Source organism: Bos grunniens, chromosome 6 (assembly GCF_055505025.1).
Source record: "Bos grunniens cultivar Pamir isolate PY7600 chromosome 6, Bosgru_T2T1.0, whole genome shotgun sequence".
NCBI classification, from domain to species: Eukaryota; Metazoa; Chordata; class Mammalia; order Artiodactyla; family Bovidae; genus Bos; species Bos grunniens.
The window spans coordinates 31,820,183-31,838,189 of NC_141170.1; the positions used below are offsets into that span (position 1 = coordinate 31,820,183).

Below are 18,007 nucleotides of genomic sequence, written 5' to 3' on the forward strand. Positions count from 1 at the left end.
AATTCTGAACCTTGTTTATATTCTCTTAGTTTTCCAAATGCTAGAATTTTTGGTAGCACACTTAACAAAATTGAATTATATCCACACATTGGACCATTCACTTGTCACTATTCAGTGTTGTTGTTTGGGTAAAATTTCTGTATACCTGACCACTCTCTTTCTACAAGAAGCAAGGATATTAATGTTCAAGAAAAAAATGTCGTCTTGCTTTGATGCCAGTTTGACACTATGCCATGTCTCCTCTCTTAGAATCAAACTGCATCCAGTTCTATACGATATAGTGTAACAAAAATGTCAGGTTGTTCATAGTTCTCTCGAATGTTTATATTATGCCAAAGTGCCACTAGCAAAGAACTGCTAACCCACAGTCTGAATCTTCTTTGAAATAAAATAATTTGGTTGGAGTTTTTATTTTCTTTGCCCCTCTTTGCTTAAGTATTTTGATTCAATAATTTGAATATAAGCTTTTTTTTTCTGGTTTTCAAGTCTGAAAAGACCTCTCTGTAAAGATTCATGAACAATTTGTGTTCATTTGTATTGAATCTAAAAAACGTCTCCACCATTTATAATACTGAATGGGTTAGTGACATCATGTCCTTTGCACCAGACATCTCAACATCTAGTCCTCATGGTAGGTGTGTTGTCATAAATTCATAAAGTTATGTTGTATCATTTGATTTTGGAAAGCTTTCTTTTTCTACCAAACAACCACCTGAGAAGTCAGCTTTCCATATCTGCAAGGGACTAATGTTTTAGTGTTTTAGTTAAGCTGTCACTAGTATATTGCACTAACGTATTAATAAATGTTATCCAGTTTCATAAAAAAGTAACATTTTTAGAGTTTAAGGAAGGAACTAAAACAAAATAATTGACCTCTTCATCTTGATGACATAAAAAGTCTCCAATCTTCTGATAAGGCCAAGAGGATCAGGAAAAGTTCTAACTATTTTAAATGGAGAAATCTAGGCTTGTGAATTCTGTAAATTAACCAACCAAAGCTCTCTTCTAGAACAAAGAAGCTCTACGCTTAAGAGAAATTGTTGGGAGTAGTATCAAAATTAAGCAGAAAGGAGACAAGCAGTCAATGTTCTGATGAAAGGAGGGGAGGAGAGCAAAGAAGGTAGAGTTCAAACAGAACAAACAGCACTCCTGGCTAAGCCCAATTTGCATAGGGCAGGCCCAGGTGGAGGAAAAAAACATGTAAAAGGAGGAGCCAAAGCGCTTTCTCTCGGACTCTCTCTCCCGCGTGCGTATGGGCGCGCGCGCGCTCTCTCTCTCTCCTGCTATCTTGTAAATAAAATTGAGCTGTAACACTGAAAAAAAAAAAAAAAAAAGAAGGTAGAGTTCGAAAATTTTAAGGCCATAATTTGTTAACATTTCATGATAACAGTAGACAGGGAAATCCTAGAACCAATGGGAAATGAATAATTTTTTACATTCTTCTTTATAGAACAAGAGAGTCTATCTTGCTCCAAAGTTAGTTATAAAAAACAATTATGGCAGAACCCACTCAAAATGATTTTAATAGAGAAAAAAAGCAATGATCAGAATAATGATCCTATGGGTAAGGAAGCCATGCCAGAAATTCATGCCCCAAAATAAATGGAATATTCGTTCCCATACATCAAAACAAATTTAAAATTTGGAGGAAAAAAGAAGCTATGAAAGAACTGCATTAATCAATAGAAAACTCAGAAAAAATGATTGGACAGAACCAAAGTTTGAAAAAAGAGCTCTTGGAATTCAGAAGAAAATTGGAAATTAAAGACTACATGTAATGAACACATGAGCAAAGAAATACATAAGAAAAATAGAAGTGAAAGGGAGGAAAATATGTTTCAATAAAAAAAGTAATTTTTAAGGAGATGTTGAACTGGAAAAAAAAACAACCTAAAAGTTGAGAGTTATGATTTATTAGGTAACCTTACTGAAGATTATAGTACAAAAGACAGCCTCATCTTTGAGGAACAGTTCTAAAGAAGTAAGGGAGAAGCTAGGATATATAGGAGGTTTTGTTGAAAAGAAAGTATAGTCAAACATCAAATGATCAACTGCTTACCACAAAAAACAGACATCATGAGTTAATGATTTTAGTGCTTTTTCATGTATGAAAAGATTAGGCTCATTGAAAGTATTCCTTTAAGATGTGGCTTTTGTTTCAAACTTCAAACTTTTAATTTTGTATTGAGGTATAGCTGATCAGATATGCAGATGACACCACCCTTATACAGAAACTGAAGAACTAAAGAGCCTCTTGATGAAAGTGAAAGAGGAGAGTGAAAAAGTTGGCCTAAAGCTCAACATTCAGAAAACTAAGATCATGGCACCTGGTCTCATCACTTCATGGGAAATAGATGGGGAAACAGTGGAAACAGTGTCAGACTTTATTTTGGGGGGCTCCAAAATCACTGCAGATGGTGACTGCGGCCATGAAATTAAAAGACGCTTACTCCTTGGAAGGAAAGTTATGACCAATCTAGACAGCATATTAAAAAGCAGAGCCATTACTTTGTCAACAAAGGTTCATGTAGTCAAGGCTATGGTTTTTCCAGTGGTCATGTATGGATGTGAGACTTGGACTGTGAAGAAAGCTGAGCACCAAAGAATTGATGCTTTTGAACTGAGGTGTTGGAGAAGACTCTTGAGAGTCCCTTGGCCTGCAAGGAGATCCAACCAGTCCATCCTAAAGGAGATCAGTCCTGGGTGTTCATTGGAAGGAATGATGCTAAAGGTGGAACTCCAGTACTTTGGCCACCTCATGTGAAGAGTTGACTCATTGGAAAAGACCCTGATGCTGGGAGGGATTGGGGACAGGAGGAGAAGGGGACGACAGAGGATGAGATGGCTGGATGGCATCACTGACTCGATGGACATGAGTTTGAGTGAACTCTGGGAGTTGGTGATGGACAGGGAGGCCTGGCGTGCTGCGATTCATGGGATTGCAAAGAGTCAGACACGACTGAGCGACTGAACTGAACTGACTGATAGCTGATTAACAATGTTGTGGTAGTTTCAGGTGAACAGTGAAGGAACTCAGCCATACACATACATGTATTCATTCTCAAATCCTCCTCTCATCCAGGCTGGCACATAGCCTTGAATAGAGTTCCATGTGCTATACAGTACGTCCTTGTTGGTTATTCATTTTGAATCTAGCAATGTGTATACGACCTTCCCAAAATGATACAAATGAATTTACAAAACTGAAAGAGATTCACAGATATCGAAAATGAACTTATGTATCTTTACCATGACATGGACTATGGTTCCAAGACTCGAGGCTGGTGGAGTCATGGTCATATACAATATTTTTTATAGCCACTTTGTATTGAAGCATAATTTTTGGCCATCTTTTTTATTAAAGTATAGTTAATTCACAATGTTGTGTTAGTTTCAGGTGTATAGCAAAGTGACACAATTATGCAATATATGTTCTTTCAGATTCTTTTCCATTATAGGTCATTACAAGATACTGACTATACTTCCCGGTGCTGTAGCTGTAGCAGGTCCTTCTAACTGAAGTGGACATTCTGAGAGGATCTGTTACTTGAGTCGGTAGAGTGTGGTTTCCCATGGAAGCACTGGAGGACAATCTTCCCCAGGGTGGGAGTCACATGAGGATCAAAATGTTTCCTTATTTGTTGGAGGGAAAAATGACACCTTTCTCATGGTCTTAGCATGGAAGTCAAGGATCTAATAATGTGGAAACATTTTGAGAGGTGTAAGTGATGTAAAGTTGTATGGTCCTTATATGATTATGATCACTGCAGATAGCTCAAGTCCCATACTCAGTTTCTTAGATTATTTTAGAGACTTTTGTTATGTGACTCCTCTAAGCCAGTCTCTGTGCTAGACACAGTTGGGGATGCAGAAATATCTAAGGCAAGTTTTCTGTGGTGAGAAGCTCCATGTCTAAAATAGGAGTCAAGTGTAAGATTGTCTATGGTGAAAACAGAAGGAAATATGCTTATCACGAAGGTGTAACAGAGGTATGTTTATCACTGTCCTGTCTTAGGGCAGCCTCAGATTCTTTCCATCGACAGAGGCTTTCCTGTTCATGTAACCCTGCTAAGGGACTAGGTCCTTCCTTAACCCCTTCAGTTTTCAGGTCTCCTTCTCAGAATTCTTTGTATCCCTGCAAAGAAAAAGCATTTTAATGTCAATGCTCTTTACAAAAATTGAAAACTAGGTTTCTGTTTCAAATCGTTTTCTTGAGGATAAAGCTTCCAGTTTTTTTTTTTTTTTTTAATAAATGATACACTATAATGCTTCAAGATTTGTATGCAAATGATCTGGGTAAAAGTAGAACTCAAAAGATACAAATTCTCAGTACCTACTTGATGCTCATAACCTAGCCAGATGCTTCTCAACGATGGGTCAAAATATTTGAAATTTTATGGTAGCCAATTACTGTCTTACGGCTCTCTCAGGATGGCAGCTGAATCAAGTGAGAGAGCTTTTTCACAGATATACTACTTTTCATAGCCTTCGGTATTTATTGGAGACAGGAGAAACTTTGGTTGAAAGGGAAAGTTACTTCTTGATTGATAAATTTTTTTCACATAGAGAAATGGTGGTTGTGATGTTTGGCAACAGATCTTTTCATAAGTCTATTCATTACTGGGAAGCACTATTTTTCTTTGAGTCACATTCTGCAGTAAATTTTGTATCCTGGGATTAAGCTTTGTAAATGTTTTGAGTCATTGTATTTTCATTGCCATTAAGTACTAAATACTCAATTGTTTATGGTAGCTTTGTACCCATGAAATTTAGTTTACCTTCCAGACAATCAAGGACTCTGGCAAATATTTACGAAAGCTTTTGAAAGCACACAGAATTGTCCCATGTGCTGTCCTATTGTACAGAAAAGTCATGAAAGACATTGGCTAGAAGGTTATCAAACTCATTTTTATTTTTTAATTTTAATATTCTTTATTTTTTTGCCACATGACTTATGGAATCTTAGGGTCCCAGACCAGGGATTGAACCTGGGCCCCTGCAGTGAAAATGCTGAATCCTAACTTCTGAATCTCCAGGGAATTCAATTTTCATTTTTGGAAACACAACTACATGTAGTTTCTCATCATACATGTATCTAGGGGCCTTGTGTCTAGTTCTGGTCAGTGGAACACAAGCAGAAGAAATGTATGTCACTTCTAAGCTTGAACACTAAAATATGCCATAATGTCTTTTTCACTGTCTTCGCATAAAATATGAAGGAAGGGAAGGATTCAACTACTGGGTAGGGGAGTTCCAGGCAAAGAGAACAGTTGTGCATACACCCTGAAGTTAGAGAACAACAAGGAGACCACTGTGGTAGATGTTTCCTTCTTGTAGATGTTTCTTTTTGTTTTAATTAATTTTTCTTGGAGTATAGTTGACTTATAATGTTATGTTACTTTCTGCTGTACAGCAAAGTGAATCAGTTACACATATCCATGTATCCATTCTTTTTTAGATTCTTTTCCCATATGGGCCATTATGGGAGTATTGAGTACACAGTACTGAGTACAGTTCCCTGTACTGTACAGTAAGTTCTTACTGGTTATCTATTTTATATATAGTAGTATGTATTTGTCAGTCCAAGTCTCCCGATTTATCCCTCTCTCCCTGCCTTTCCTCCTTGGTAATCATAAGTTTATTTTCTACATCTGTGACTCTACTTCTGGAAACCTTCCTTCCTGTCTTTGTTCAAATGTCATTTTTCTCAATGAGGCTTGTCTTCACACTCTATTTAAAATTGCAACATCTCTCTCTAGCATTTATTCAGTTCTCCTTGCTCTTTTTTTGTATACACTCACTCCCTTTGACAAACATGGTAGGTAGGCAGAACAATGGCCTCTAAAGAGGTCCTTATTCTGAACACTGGAACCCATAAGTGCTATGTAAAATAGCAGAAATGGAATTAAAGTTGCAGATAATTTAGGTTATTTTCAAATAGGGATATTATCCTCGGTTACCTGGTAGGTCCAATGTAATCACAAAGGTCCTTAAAATGAGAATAAAACTGTAAAAAATGAAGATGGAAGAGGAAGACAGGAAAGAATCAGAGAGAGTTATGAGTGGTAAAAAGGCAAGGATAGAAAGTGCACCATTGCTGGCTTTGAAGATGGAGAAAGGGGGCCTCGTGAGGACAGATGGGGCAAGGAAGTGATTCTTCCCTGGAGCCTCCAGAAAGGACCTCAGTCCTGCCAACACCTTGACTTTAGCCCAGTGAGACCCATGTCTGACTTCTAACCTAAAGAATAAATTTGCATGACTTTAGCCACTAAGTCTGTGATAAATTTTTATACAGGAAATAGAGAACTATTAAAATATGTTATATAACATACCATATGATTAATATGTTTATTTTATTATTTACTTTCAGTTTTTCCAATTAAAATTTATTTTAAAACAAATAATAACATTTGCATGGTTCAAAATACAAAACTATTCACAAAAGTGTAAACACTGAGGCCTAGTTTCCATAAAAGAAAATTTGTATATTTATTTTTTTCCTCTCTGTTATATGAAATAAAATGTACTATATATATTATTCTGCAACTTGCTTTTTTTAAATTTAATGATGTATCTTGAATCTCTTCATGTGAAACATACAGGATTTCCTTGTTCATTTTTTTTGTTTGTTTTATTGAGGTATAGTTGTCAAATAAAATTGTAAGGTATTTGAGGTGTACAATGTGATAATTATATATATATATCAGTTCAGTTCAGTTCATTTCACTTGCTCAGTCATGTCCGACTCTTTGTGATCCCATGAATCACAGCACGCCAGGCCTCCCTGTCCGTCACCAACTCCCGGAGTTCACTCAAACTCATGTCCATCAAGTTGGTGATGCCATCCAGCCATCTCATCCTCTGTTGTCCCATTCTCCTCCTGCACCCAATCCCTCCCAGCATCAGGGTCTTTTCCAATGAGTCAACTCTTCACATGAGGTGGCCAAAATATTGGCATTTCAGCTTCAGCATCAGTCCTTCCAATGAACACCCAGGACTAATCTCCTTTAGGATGGACTGGTTGGATCTCCTTGCAGTCCAAAGGACTCTCAAGAGTCTTCTCCAACACCACATTTCAAAGCATCAATTCTTTGGCACTCAGCTCTCTTCACAGTCCAACTCTCACATCCATACATGACCACTGGAAAAACCATAGCCTTGACTAGACGGACCTTTGTTGGCAAAGTAATGTCTCTGCTTTTGAATATGCTGTCTAGGTTGGTCATAACTTTCCTTCCAAGAAGTAAGCGTCTTTTAATTTCATGGCTGCAGTCACCCTCTGCAGTGATTTTGGAGCCCCCAAAAATAAAGTCTGATACGGTTTCCACTGTTTCCCCATCTATTTCCCATGAAGTGATGGGACCAGATGCCATGATCTTAGTTCTGAATGTTGAGCTTTAAGCCAACTTTTTCACTCTCCTCTTTCACTTTCATCAAGAGGCTTTTGAGTTCCTCTTCACTTTCTGCCATAAGGGTGGTGTCATCTGCATATCTGAGGTTATTGATATTTCTCCTGGCAAACTTGATTCCAGCTTGTGCTTCTTCCAGCCCAGCGTTTCTCATGATGTACTCTGCATAGAAGTTAAATAAGCAGGGTGACAATATACAGCCTTGACATACTCCTTTTCCTATATGGAACCAGTCTGCTATTCCATGTCCAGTTCTAACTGTTGCTTCCTGACCTGCATATAGGTTTCTCAAGAGGCATATCAGGTGGTCTGGTATTCCCATCTCTTTCAGAATTTTCCACAGTTTATTGTGATCCACACAGTCAAAGGCTTTGACATAGTCAATAAAGCAGAAATAGATGTTTTTGTGGAACTCTTTTGCTTTTTATATGATCCATCAGATGTTGGCAGTTTGATTTCTGGTTCCTCTGCCTTTTCTAAAACCAGTTTGAACATCTGGAAGTTCACAGTTCACATACTGCTGAAGCCTGGCTTGGAGAATTTTGAGCATTACTTTACTAGTGTGTGAGATGAGTGCAATTGTGTGATAGTTTGAGCATTCTTTGGCATTGCCTTTCTGTGGGATTGGAATGAAAACTGATCTTTTCCAGTCCTGTGGCCACTGCTGAGTTTTCCAAATTTGCTGGCATATTGAGTGCAGCACTTTCACAGCATCATCTTTCAGGATTTGAAATAGCTCAACTGGAATTCCATCACCTCCACTAGCTTTGTTCGTAGTGATGCTTTCTAAGGCCCAGTTCACTTCACATTCAAGGATGTCTGGCTCTAGGTCAGTGATCACATCCTCATGATTATCTGGGTCGTGAAGCTCTTTTTTGCATAGTTCTTCTGTGTATTCTTGCCACCTCTTCTGAATATCTTCTGCTTCTGTTAGGTCCATACCATTTCTGTCCTTTATCGAGCCCATCTTTGCATGAAATGTTCCCTTAATATCTCTAATTTTCTTGAAGAGATCTCTAGTCTTTCCCATTCTGTTGCTTTCCTCTATTTCTTTGCATTGATCGCTGAGGAAGGCTTTCTTATCTCTCCTTGCTATTCTTTGGAACTCTGCATTCAGATGCTTATATCTTTCCTTTTCTCCTTTATTTTTCACTTCTCTTCTTTTCACAGCAATTTGTAAGGCCTCCTCAGACAGCCATTTTGCTTTTTTGCATTTCTTTTCCATGGGGATGGTCTTGATCCCTGTCTCCTGTAAATGTCACGAACCTCATTCCATAGTTCATCAGGCACTCTGTCTATCAGATCTAGTTCTTTAAATCTATTTTTCACTTCCACTGTATAATCATAAGGGATTTGATTTAGGTCATACCTAGCAGGCTATGCTTACTCCTTGGAAGAAAAGTTATGACCAACCTAGATAGCATGTTGAAAAGCAGAGACATTACTTTGCCAACAAAGGTCCGTCTAGTCAAGGCTATGATTTTTCCAGTGGTCATGTATGGATGTGAGAGTTGGACTGCAAAGAAAGCTGAGCGCCGAAGAATTGATGCTTTTGAACTGTGGTGTTGGAGAAGACTCTTGAGAGTCCCTTGGACTGCTAGGAGATCCAACCAGTCCATTTTGAAGAAGATCAGCCCTGGGATTTCTTTGGAAGGAAAGATGCTAAAGCTTAAACTCCAGTACTTTGGCCACCTCATGTGAAGAGTTGGCTCATTGGAAAAGACCCTGATGCTGGGAGGGATTGGGGGCAGGAGGAGAAGGGGACGACAGAGGATGAGATGGCTGGATGGCATCACTGACTCTATGGTCGTGAGTCTGAGTGAACTCCGGGAGTTGGTGATGGACAGGGAGGCCTGGTGTGCTGCGATTCATGGGGTCACAAAGAGTCAGACACGACTGAGTGACTGAACTGAACTGACTGAGCCACATAGAGTTGGACACGACTGAACGACTAGCACATTAATAAATATGATTAAGTAAAGATTAAGTTAACCTAAGTAAATGAGCTACTTTATTTGAAGGATGAAAAAAACTGATGTTCAGAGAAATAGAGTGCTGGACCCAAATCACTAGCTAATTAGTGGCAGAGCTGACCACAATGCAAAGCTTCATTTAGACCTAAAATTTCACCCATCCTGGAATCTAAGAGAAACAAAAGGCTTCCAAATCCACATACAATGAAAACAGATTGCTTTGTGCAGTATTTATTAGTTGGCAAAAAAATCTAAATACAATCATCAAAATTCTTAGCATTTGTGACAGAAAACAAAAACACCTTCACATTCCAGATTAACATCATCTCTGTATGTTAAGTAGACGGTTTTAAATTCTTCTATGAGTAGAATCAGAGTTATTTTCAGAGACAACTTTGCAAAGTTGACATCAGGACAGTAGTTTGACATGCTTTGCTTCTAAACACTTTCAAATATATGGATAAAAGTTTTAGAAAATATTCACTGTTGAATACATTTCAAATTGAATTAATGTGAATTAATCATTTAGTAGTAAGTTGAATTAATAGTAAAATACTCTGAGCACCATGTGAACATACAAAAAAGTGTTCTGGTGGTTCATAGAGGCACGCATCAAGCACATCAGATCTGAACTTAAGATGTAATACAATATACGTCAATCCTGAAATCTAAACATTTTTACATGCTCTCAAAAGTGTAAAGCTAGAGTCCTTATGAGTGACTGGGAGATTTCATTTTTAGTCACTGCAGATCTTCACTTGATATCAGTTTCCCTCTTTTTTGGCTCACATGTTGTAGGATGAAATTTCATTTAAAGTTTTAAGGTGATTTAAAGAGTCTTTATCTATAATAATCAATACAGGACTAGGTCTATCTATAAATATTTATGTATTTTTGTTTATTTGGAGAAACCTATTTATCCCTTTATATTTGTAGGATTAGGTAATTCAGGTGGGTTTTGAATTGGGAGTACAATGTAGTAACCTTATAGTTTCTAACATTTAAAGGGAAAAGTAAATGTTTGCTTGTTCAATTTTCTCTCTTTATCTAATGGTTTTCTGTCCCTCAGTGGGCTATCTCTGTAGGTTCCACAAAGTGATCTTAAATCATGTTCAGGCACCTGATTTGTGGGATAGAGATGATTTTTATTGTTAATAGGTCATATGAGGTGAATAATTAGACTCAAAGATTAGTGACAGTGCTTTAAATTTGAGTAATATTATGATTTCACTTTGAGATTGGTGATAAAAGTAAAGACGTAGTTCTGTACTCATAAGTCATATCTAATGACAGAATACTTCACAATGTATGAGGTACTAGTACCTCTTTATAATATTCCAGATTTGCTCCCGCAGCTGGTTAATACTGGAGAAGAACTGAAGAAGAGTTTTTTCTATAGAAGGTGAAGTTGTTTTTTCAACAGTAGTACTTGGAGTAGTGGCATCAGTACTAGTTTGGGTTGTGGGTGCGGCTGTAGTTTGGGGAGTGTCGGGGGTGACAGTGGTTGGAGAAGGAGCAGGTGTGGTGTTTGGGGCAGCTGTGGTCTCTGGAGCTGTGGAGGGGAGTGGTACTGTTGTGGTTGGGGAAGTGGTAGGTGCGACAGCTGTGGTCTGCAGTGGAGCTGTAGAGGGCTGTGCTGATGTAGTTGCAGGAGAGCCTGTGGTGCCACTGTTTGCCGTTGCAGATGTGGTGGTAGCCTTAGGAGCAAGAGTAGTCACCGTTGGAGGGATACTAGTACTGGTGGAGATAGATGTGGGAGTCACAGATGGGATCTGCGTGGTAGCCTCCAAGGTATTTTTGTTAACAGTGTTACTTTTAACTGGACAGTTTGGTGGGCTGGAAGGTTTTGGCCTTGGGAAGATTCTTCTCCTTGGATTTGGAATTTTATGGTGTCTTGGATGATCAAAAGGGTATGGCTTTTGAATGAATGGATTCCAGTTAGGTGGTAATTTGGGATGAGACGGTGATCCTATGTATGGTCGAAGATCAATCTGTCTGTGCTGTGTTTCCTGTTGCTTTTTGTGGCCTTCGCTGAGCTGTAGAAAAGGAAGTACAAGAACTGAAAACATCAATTTATTTATCAACTAGGGTATTATTGCTGAATGCAGAATGAGCAGTATTTGTAACTTTTTGGGATTGGAAGCCAGACTGTAGTGACTTGAGTGATTATCCTTGCAATTTCATTAAATCTCAGTAATATCTTGCTATTAGAAATTTTGTCAAACGTATATTTCCCATACAACTAGGATGTTTACTCCTGTGGGCTCAAGCCTGGAAGATTAGCTAGATCTGCCCTTTTGTGCTTGCAGTTTCTCTCGTCTTCCTCTGGTAGAACATGGTCAAGTACTGCCCAACACTTGAGCACAAAGGCTACTGGGTTGCTGAACTCTATTAGTGAAACTTCAGTCGAAGACATTCAACTGAGATCAAGGAGTCCTATATGAATCACAACCCTCACATCCATCATCCTCAATATATAAAACAAAACAAACAACAGCAAAAACCCAAACAACCAACATAACAAACCAATGCCCATCTCAGCTTCATATCATTGATATCAGAGAAAGCCTAGTTTCTAGCCTTTTATTTTATTTTATTTTTTTTAGTTTCTAGCCTTTTAAATTGACTTTGGCTGTTACCTTTTAACTTTATCATTAAACAAATTAAAATTATAGAAACTCAAGGGGTTCATGAATCCTATGATGTAGAAAAATTTTGCATTTTGCCTGGATAGAGAACCTGTACCCTTCATGATGTATTAAAGGTGTTCACATCTGAAAATAACACAGATTTAGTCCAGTTGTACATCTGACACTTAATATTTTTCCAAATACACCTCATGAATGACTTTTCAGCCACTTTCCAGCCTGACAACCTCTTCTGATTGGGAACTCACTATCCTATCTCCCAAGATGGTAGAGAGTTCTTCCTGTTACAGAATGACATTTCTGGAATTTCTATTCTTAACTAAAAAGAGATTTATTTCTTCAGATTTACATTTTGTCCTAATTCTATGCTTGGCAGTATGTACTTTGGCTACCTGATGTGAAGAGCTGGCTCATTGCAAAAGACCCTGATATTGGGAAAGATTGAGGGCAGGAGGAGAAAGGGGCAGCAGAAGATAACAGAGGATGAGATGGTTGGATGACATCACTGAATCAACAGACTTGAGTATGAGCAAACTCTGGGAGATGGTGATGAACAGGGGAGCCTGGCCTGCTGCAGTCCATGGTGTTGCAAAGAGTTGGGCACAATTGAGTGACTGAACAACAACAACAGAAGATCCTGGAACCCTTCAAAATTGGAAAATATCTATCCTGCTTTCTGGGTCTTATATTCTGCAAGATTAACATCCTTAGTTCTTTTAGCCATTGTTGACATTATTTAAATTAGAATGCCATCACTGTTTCAGTTTCTTATCTCTAAATATACTACAATTTATCTATATTCCTCTTTTTTCTACATCCCTATATCTCTATCTTATACTAGAATTTTAAACTGTCAATCATGTTAATTTAAATTGGAGGTAAGGACTATCATAAGGACAAAGGGGTTTCAGCCTAGAGATCCAATCAAATTATGCTACATTTTTCCTCTTTATAATTTCTACATCAACCCTGTTTAGACCACCAAACAGATAAATCATTCCAGTCCCACATGGCAAAGCTGTCTTCAGAGACAGAGTGTAGAGCAGGTAAAGTGACAACTCTGAGAGACTAGCAGAGTTGTTCGGCTATGATAACTTCCTTAGAGACTGATTTACCCTGCCTCAAAAATAACTTTGTACTCAATTGCTCAGTCGTGGCTGACTCTTTGTGACCCCGTGGACCATACTCTGCCAGGCTCCTCCACCCATGGAATTTTCCAGACAAGAATACTAGAGTGGGGTGCCATTTCCTTACTTCAGGAGATCCTCCTGACCCAGGGATCGAATTCACATCTCCTGCATTGGCAGGCAGATTCTTTACTGCTGAGCCACCTGGGAAGCCCCTCAAAATAACTTTGAAAAGCCATTAATTGTTTTAAAAAATTATCCAGGGCATTTCAATTCTGAGACTATCCATAAATTAAAATAATGACTTCTGATCCACATAACTTGGATGTTTTTGCATAGATCTTTCTCAGAAGGCCACAGAATTCCAGAATCTTTAACTGTGAACCCAGGATGTACCTCCAATCAATGAAATATCTCAGGAGGTCCATTAGAGGGCAGTGGTTTTCTAATATAAAATAAGCAGGCCATATTGTTCGAGCAACTCTTTCCCTGCAGATTCAATATGCGAGCCAGATAATCACAGTAGTGCTCTGCTTGAAGCAGGATTAGGGGCCTCTCATCCCACTAGCTCATTCTTCCTCTTTTCAGATGGACATTCAGCTTGCTGTGAAGAATTCCAAGATCTTGGAGGAACATGTTTGAAATACACAACATCAGACCATCAGTGGAAGTTTGCATCTGTCTAGTGTCCACCATTAAATAACTGAATGACTTCGGGAAAATCACTTACTTTTCCTGCATCTTAGTTTACTCACTTATGAAGTGATTCAGATTAGATACCAGACCCAAAGTCTAATTTTACGACATCTATGCTTTGAAATAATTATACTATTTATTTCCTTTATCAGATGATAAACTTTGTGAGGACAAAGATTTTTTTTGTTATTGTTAATTTTTGTATGCCTGATACCTACAACTACACTTGGCACATAGCAGACACCCATTAGACATTTATTGAATGAACAAATGTATGGAATTGATAATAAAGAAACAGATTTCTCATTGAATGAAATCTTAACATTAGAGAGTATTTATTAGGGCTTCCCAGGTGCCGCTACTGGTAAAGAATCCATCTGCCAAGGCAGGAGATGTAACAGAAGCAGGTTTGATTCCTAGGTTGGGAAACATCCCCTGGAGGAGGAAATGGCAGTCCACTCCAGTATTCTTGCCTGGAAAATTCCATGGACAGAGGAGCCTGGTGGGCTACAGTTCATGGGACTGCAAAGAGTCGGACATGACCGAGCGTCTGAGCACAGTACACAGGGTGTCAATAAGTTTCAATTTAGGTGACCAAAATAATTTCTATGACATTTTCATATGAAGTCAAATTAATTTAAGCCTATTAATTTTAATGTTAGTTTAACATAGTGTGGCATGCTACAATATGCAGTAAAGGACCAGTTTGACTAGTTTACTTAAAATGTATTGACAAATTATGACTGGCAGTTATAGAACCTGTTGATTGGAATTGGACTCAGGGAAGCTTGAGACTGGGAGGAGCTGAATGCCTCTGAGGGTTTGAGCCTCATGATTGAAGTATGGAAGTATGTGTAATAAATATAGAAAAGCCAGGAGAGCCAATTAAAAACAGCCTTATTTGGCTGTTCATATCTATTATTTACATTTGAAAAAAAAATCCTATAGCACTTATTTTGTATCAGGCCCTATTCTAAGTGGTTTACAACTATACATTTATTAATTCCTTGGTAACACCATAGTGAAAGTGTTAGTCACTCAGTTGTGTCAGACTCTTTGCAATCCCATGGACTGTAGCCCTCCAGGCTCCTCTGTCCTGGGATTCTCCAGACAAGAATACTGGAGTGAATAGCCATCCCCTTCTCCAGGGGATCGTCCCAACCCAGGGATTGAACTTGGGTCTCCTGTAGGTAGATTCTTTACCATCTGAGCCACTAGGGAAGCCCCATAAGGTGGGTACTATTATTATCCTCCTTATAAAGATGAAAAACTGAGTCCCAGAGAGATTAAGTAACTTTTTGGAGAGTATGTCTCCATATGGAAACCACACATGAGAGGAGAAGAGAGGGAGAAGTGAGCAGTAAGGAGAGAGCAGGCTGAGACAGGAAGGAGGGAGTGCATGGGAATCAGGGAAAGGGGGAGGGCAGAGTGGAGTGGAGGCAGGGAAGGGGGAGAGGGGAGTGGAGGCAGGGAAGGGGGAGGGGAGAGTGGAGTGGAATGGGTGAGTGTGGGGAGAGGATGGAGTCAGGGAAGGTGAAGTCCAGAGAGGCACCAGACACCTGGAGCAAGAAAGGAGGGGTTGGAAGAAGCAGAAGATTCCTAAAATAACTAGAGGAAAGGCAAATTTTGAGAGTAGGAACAGGAGGAAAGAACAGGCCATGAAATAGAGAACTAGAAAGGAAGAACACTAAAAGAGTGAAGGTCAAAATGGCTCTTTTTTGGAAATTGGGACGCATGCTGAATGTCTTTATTTTTGGTTACTAGCCTGAAAACCTGTGAATCATTTTCCAAAGAGGAAAGAAATAGTATATTTAAATAATGTTTATTTAACAGAGCTAATCATCTGGCTCCTGAATACATCCCCTTAATCTTTTTAGGGAACATCTGAAAGATAGAGGCCAGACTATCTGCTCCCAGAAATTGCTCTACAAAAGCAGAGTAGGTTGTTTCCAGGACTCCAGGTCTGGTCTTTTCTGACTTTGGGTTGGTGCCATAGTCTGGTAGTTTCCATAATGTCTAAGGCCCAGGTCGGACATGACTGAGCGATTGAACTGAACTGACTAAAAATTTAATATCACCATGAATATTCAGACCTTATATCCTTATCAAGTAGTTTGTAAAATGAAATTATAACAATCTTACAGTCATGAGTTTTACATCTATACTATGCTTTACAATTTATAAATGCATGTGTTCTTATTCTTCAATAGCCTTGTGAGGTATATACCATTATCACTATTTTCACATGGGAAATTTGGGACCCTGTAGGTAGACTGTAGCTCAAGATTCATCTGGATGTTCAGATGATGAGTTAAGCCCACATCAGTTCAGCTCTGTTCAGTAGCTCAGTCGTGTCCGACTCTTTGCGACCCCATGAACCGCAGCATGCCAGGCCTCCCTGTCCATCACTAACTCCTGGAGTCCACCCAAACCCATGTCCATTGAGTCAGTGATGCCATCCAACCATCTCATCCTCTGTTATCCCCTTCTCCTCCTGCCCTCAATCTTTCCCAGCATCAGGGTCTTTTCAAATGAGTCAGCTCTTCTCATCAGGTGGGCAAAGTATTGGAGTTTCAGCTTTTCAGCATCAGTCCTTCCAGTGAATACCCAGGACTGATTTCCTTTAGGATGGACTGGTTGGACCTCCTTGCAGTCCAAGGGACTCTCAAGAGTCTTTTCCAAGACCACAGTTCAAAAGCATCAATTCTTTGGCACTCAGCTTTCTTTATAGTCCAACTCTCACATCCATACATGACCACTGGAAAAACCATAGCCTTGATTAGACGGACCTTTGTTGACAAAGTAATGTCTCTGCTTTTTAACATGCTGTTTAGGTTGGTCATAAATTTCCTTCCAAGGACAAATACAGTTTTTTTTTATCATGTATCACCTTGAATCATTAATTTTTAAATTATTTTCCTAGCAGACTCTAAATATCTTAAAGTCCATTTTGTCATTTTTCTGTTGGTTTTGGAAACCATACTTCCTGTCCTTCTTTGTGGTCCCTCCGTTTTCTCTATTCTGTGTTCAAACTTCTTACATTTTCTCTCCAAGTGATCTTATGGCTTCAAATATATTATAAATACATATGTTGCCCCTTGAATTCTTTCTGAACCCTAGACAATGTATATCCACTTGCCTCTTGACATCTTGTAGAAATTTAATAACCATCTCAGATTTAACATGTCTAAAACAGAACATTTTTGTTCATTTCCTTCTTTTACCACATACATAATCCAGCAGAAGTTACAGTAGACCTAATCACCAAAATGTATCTTAAATTCACCCTTATGTTTTTTTTTTTTAATTGCTGACATTTAATGCAAGTCACCATTATCTTTTATCTGGACCACTGCTATAGCTTCTTGAGTGTACTCTTTACCTCAGCTTTTGTCCCCTGTAATCTGTTTTCTCCCTGGAACCCAGAGTCATTTCACTGCCCTGTGGACAGTCAGATGGTTCTGAGGCTTCCTGATATACTGAGAATGGAATCCATATTCTATACCAAAGAGGCCCTGGGTGGTTTCCACCTGTTCTCATCACACCCATGATAAAGTTAGTGCTATACAAATATCAGTTAGATTAACCAAACCATTTCTTGTATTTTACTTATGTGTTGTCTTATGTTTTACAGGAAACAAAAGATGCCAAGCTTCTTGAAACTAGAAGTCTTTCTTTTGTTGTACTTTTGAAGTCTCAGTTAGATATACATCCCAAATGTTACTGATACATATGAATAAAAGTTACTTGGAAGGATACTTACTGAGAAGCAAGCACTCAGTGCACAGATGCACACCAGCAGGGGCAGAGTTTTCATTTTTTCCTGTTGGCTTCTGGCAAAAGCAGAAAAGTAGCTCTCTAGTTATGATATTATGGGAGAGGGATACATTTTGGTTAATGATTTATTTTTCTTAGAATGTACAGTGTGAAAGAGACCAGTGGTTTCTGAAATTATGTATATATTTTCACTCCATAGTGGTAAGGCAAAAATTGCATTAAGTTAAAACACATTCTTTCAAAGAGAAAGCAATGGAAGAGGGTCAAGAATTATTCTTATTATAACTAGTTTGTAGCATAAGCATTCCTTACAGATACTAAAGACTGCCTGGGAAGGGCAGAGTCTTAGGAAGTTTAGCAATAAGGGAAGGAAATAA

The 18,007-nt window shown here is 38.6% G+C and overlaps 1 protein-coding gene across 1 annotated transcript; it reads right to left on the minus strand.

Annotated features, from left to right (window-relative positions):
* Positions 1–10,698: 10,698 nt before the first annotated feature.
* MUC7 (mucin 7, secreted) lies at positions 10,699–17,670 on the minus strand. Its single transcript, XM_086405494.1, has 2 exons — positions 17,617–17,670; positions 10,699–11,418 (listed from the first exon to the last, which is right to left on the minus strand). Exons 1-2 carry the CDS (start codon positions 17,668–17,670, stop codon positions 10,699–10,701), a joined length of 774 nt encoding a protein of 257 aa, XP_086261620.1.
* Between the last annotated feature and the right edge of the window lie 337 nt (positions 17,671–18,007).

Bases quoted from the DNA above. Each gene is read 5' to 3' on its own strand.
- MUC7 (XM_086405494.1), bottom strand. From the start codon at position 17,670: ATGAAAACTCTGCCCCTGCTGGTGTGCATCTGTGCACTGAGTGCTTGC. The intron at 11,419-17,616 runs GTAAGTATCCTT...CCTTTTCTACAG, and splicing joins CACTGAGTGCTTGCTTCTCA to CTCAGCGAAGGCCACAAAAA.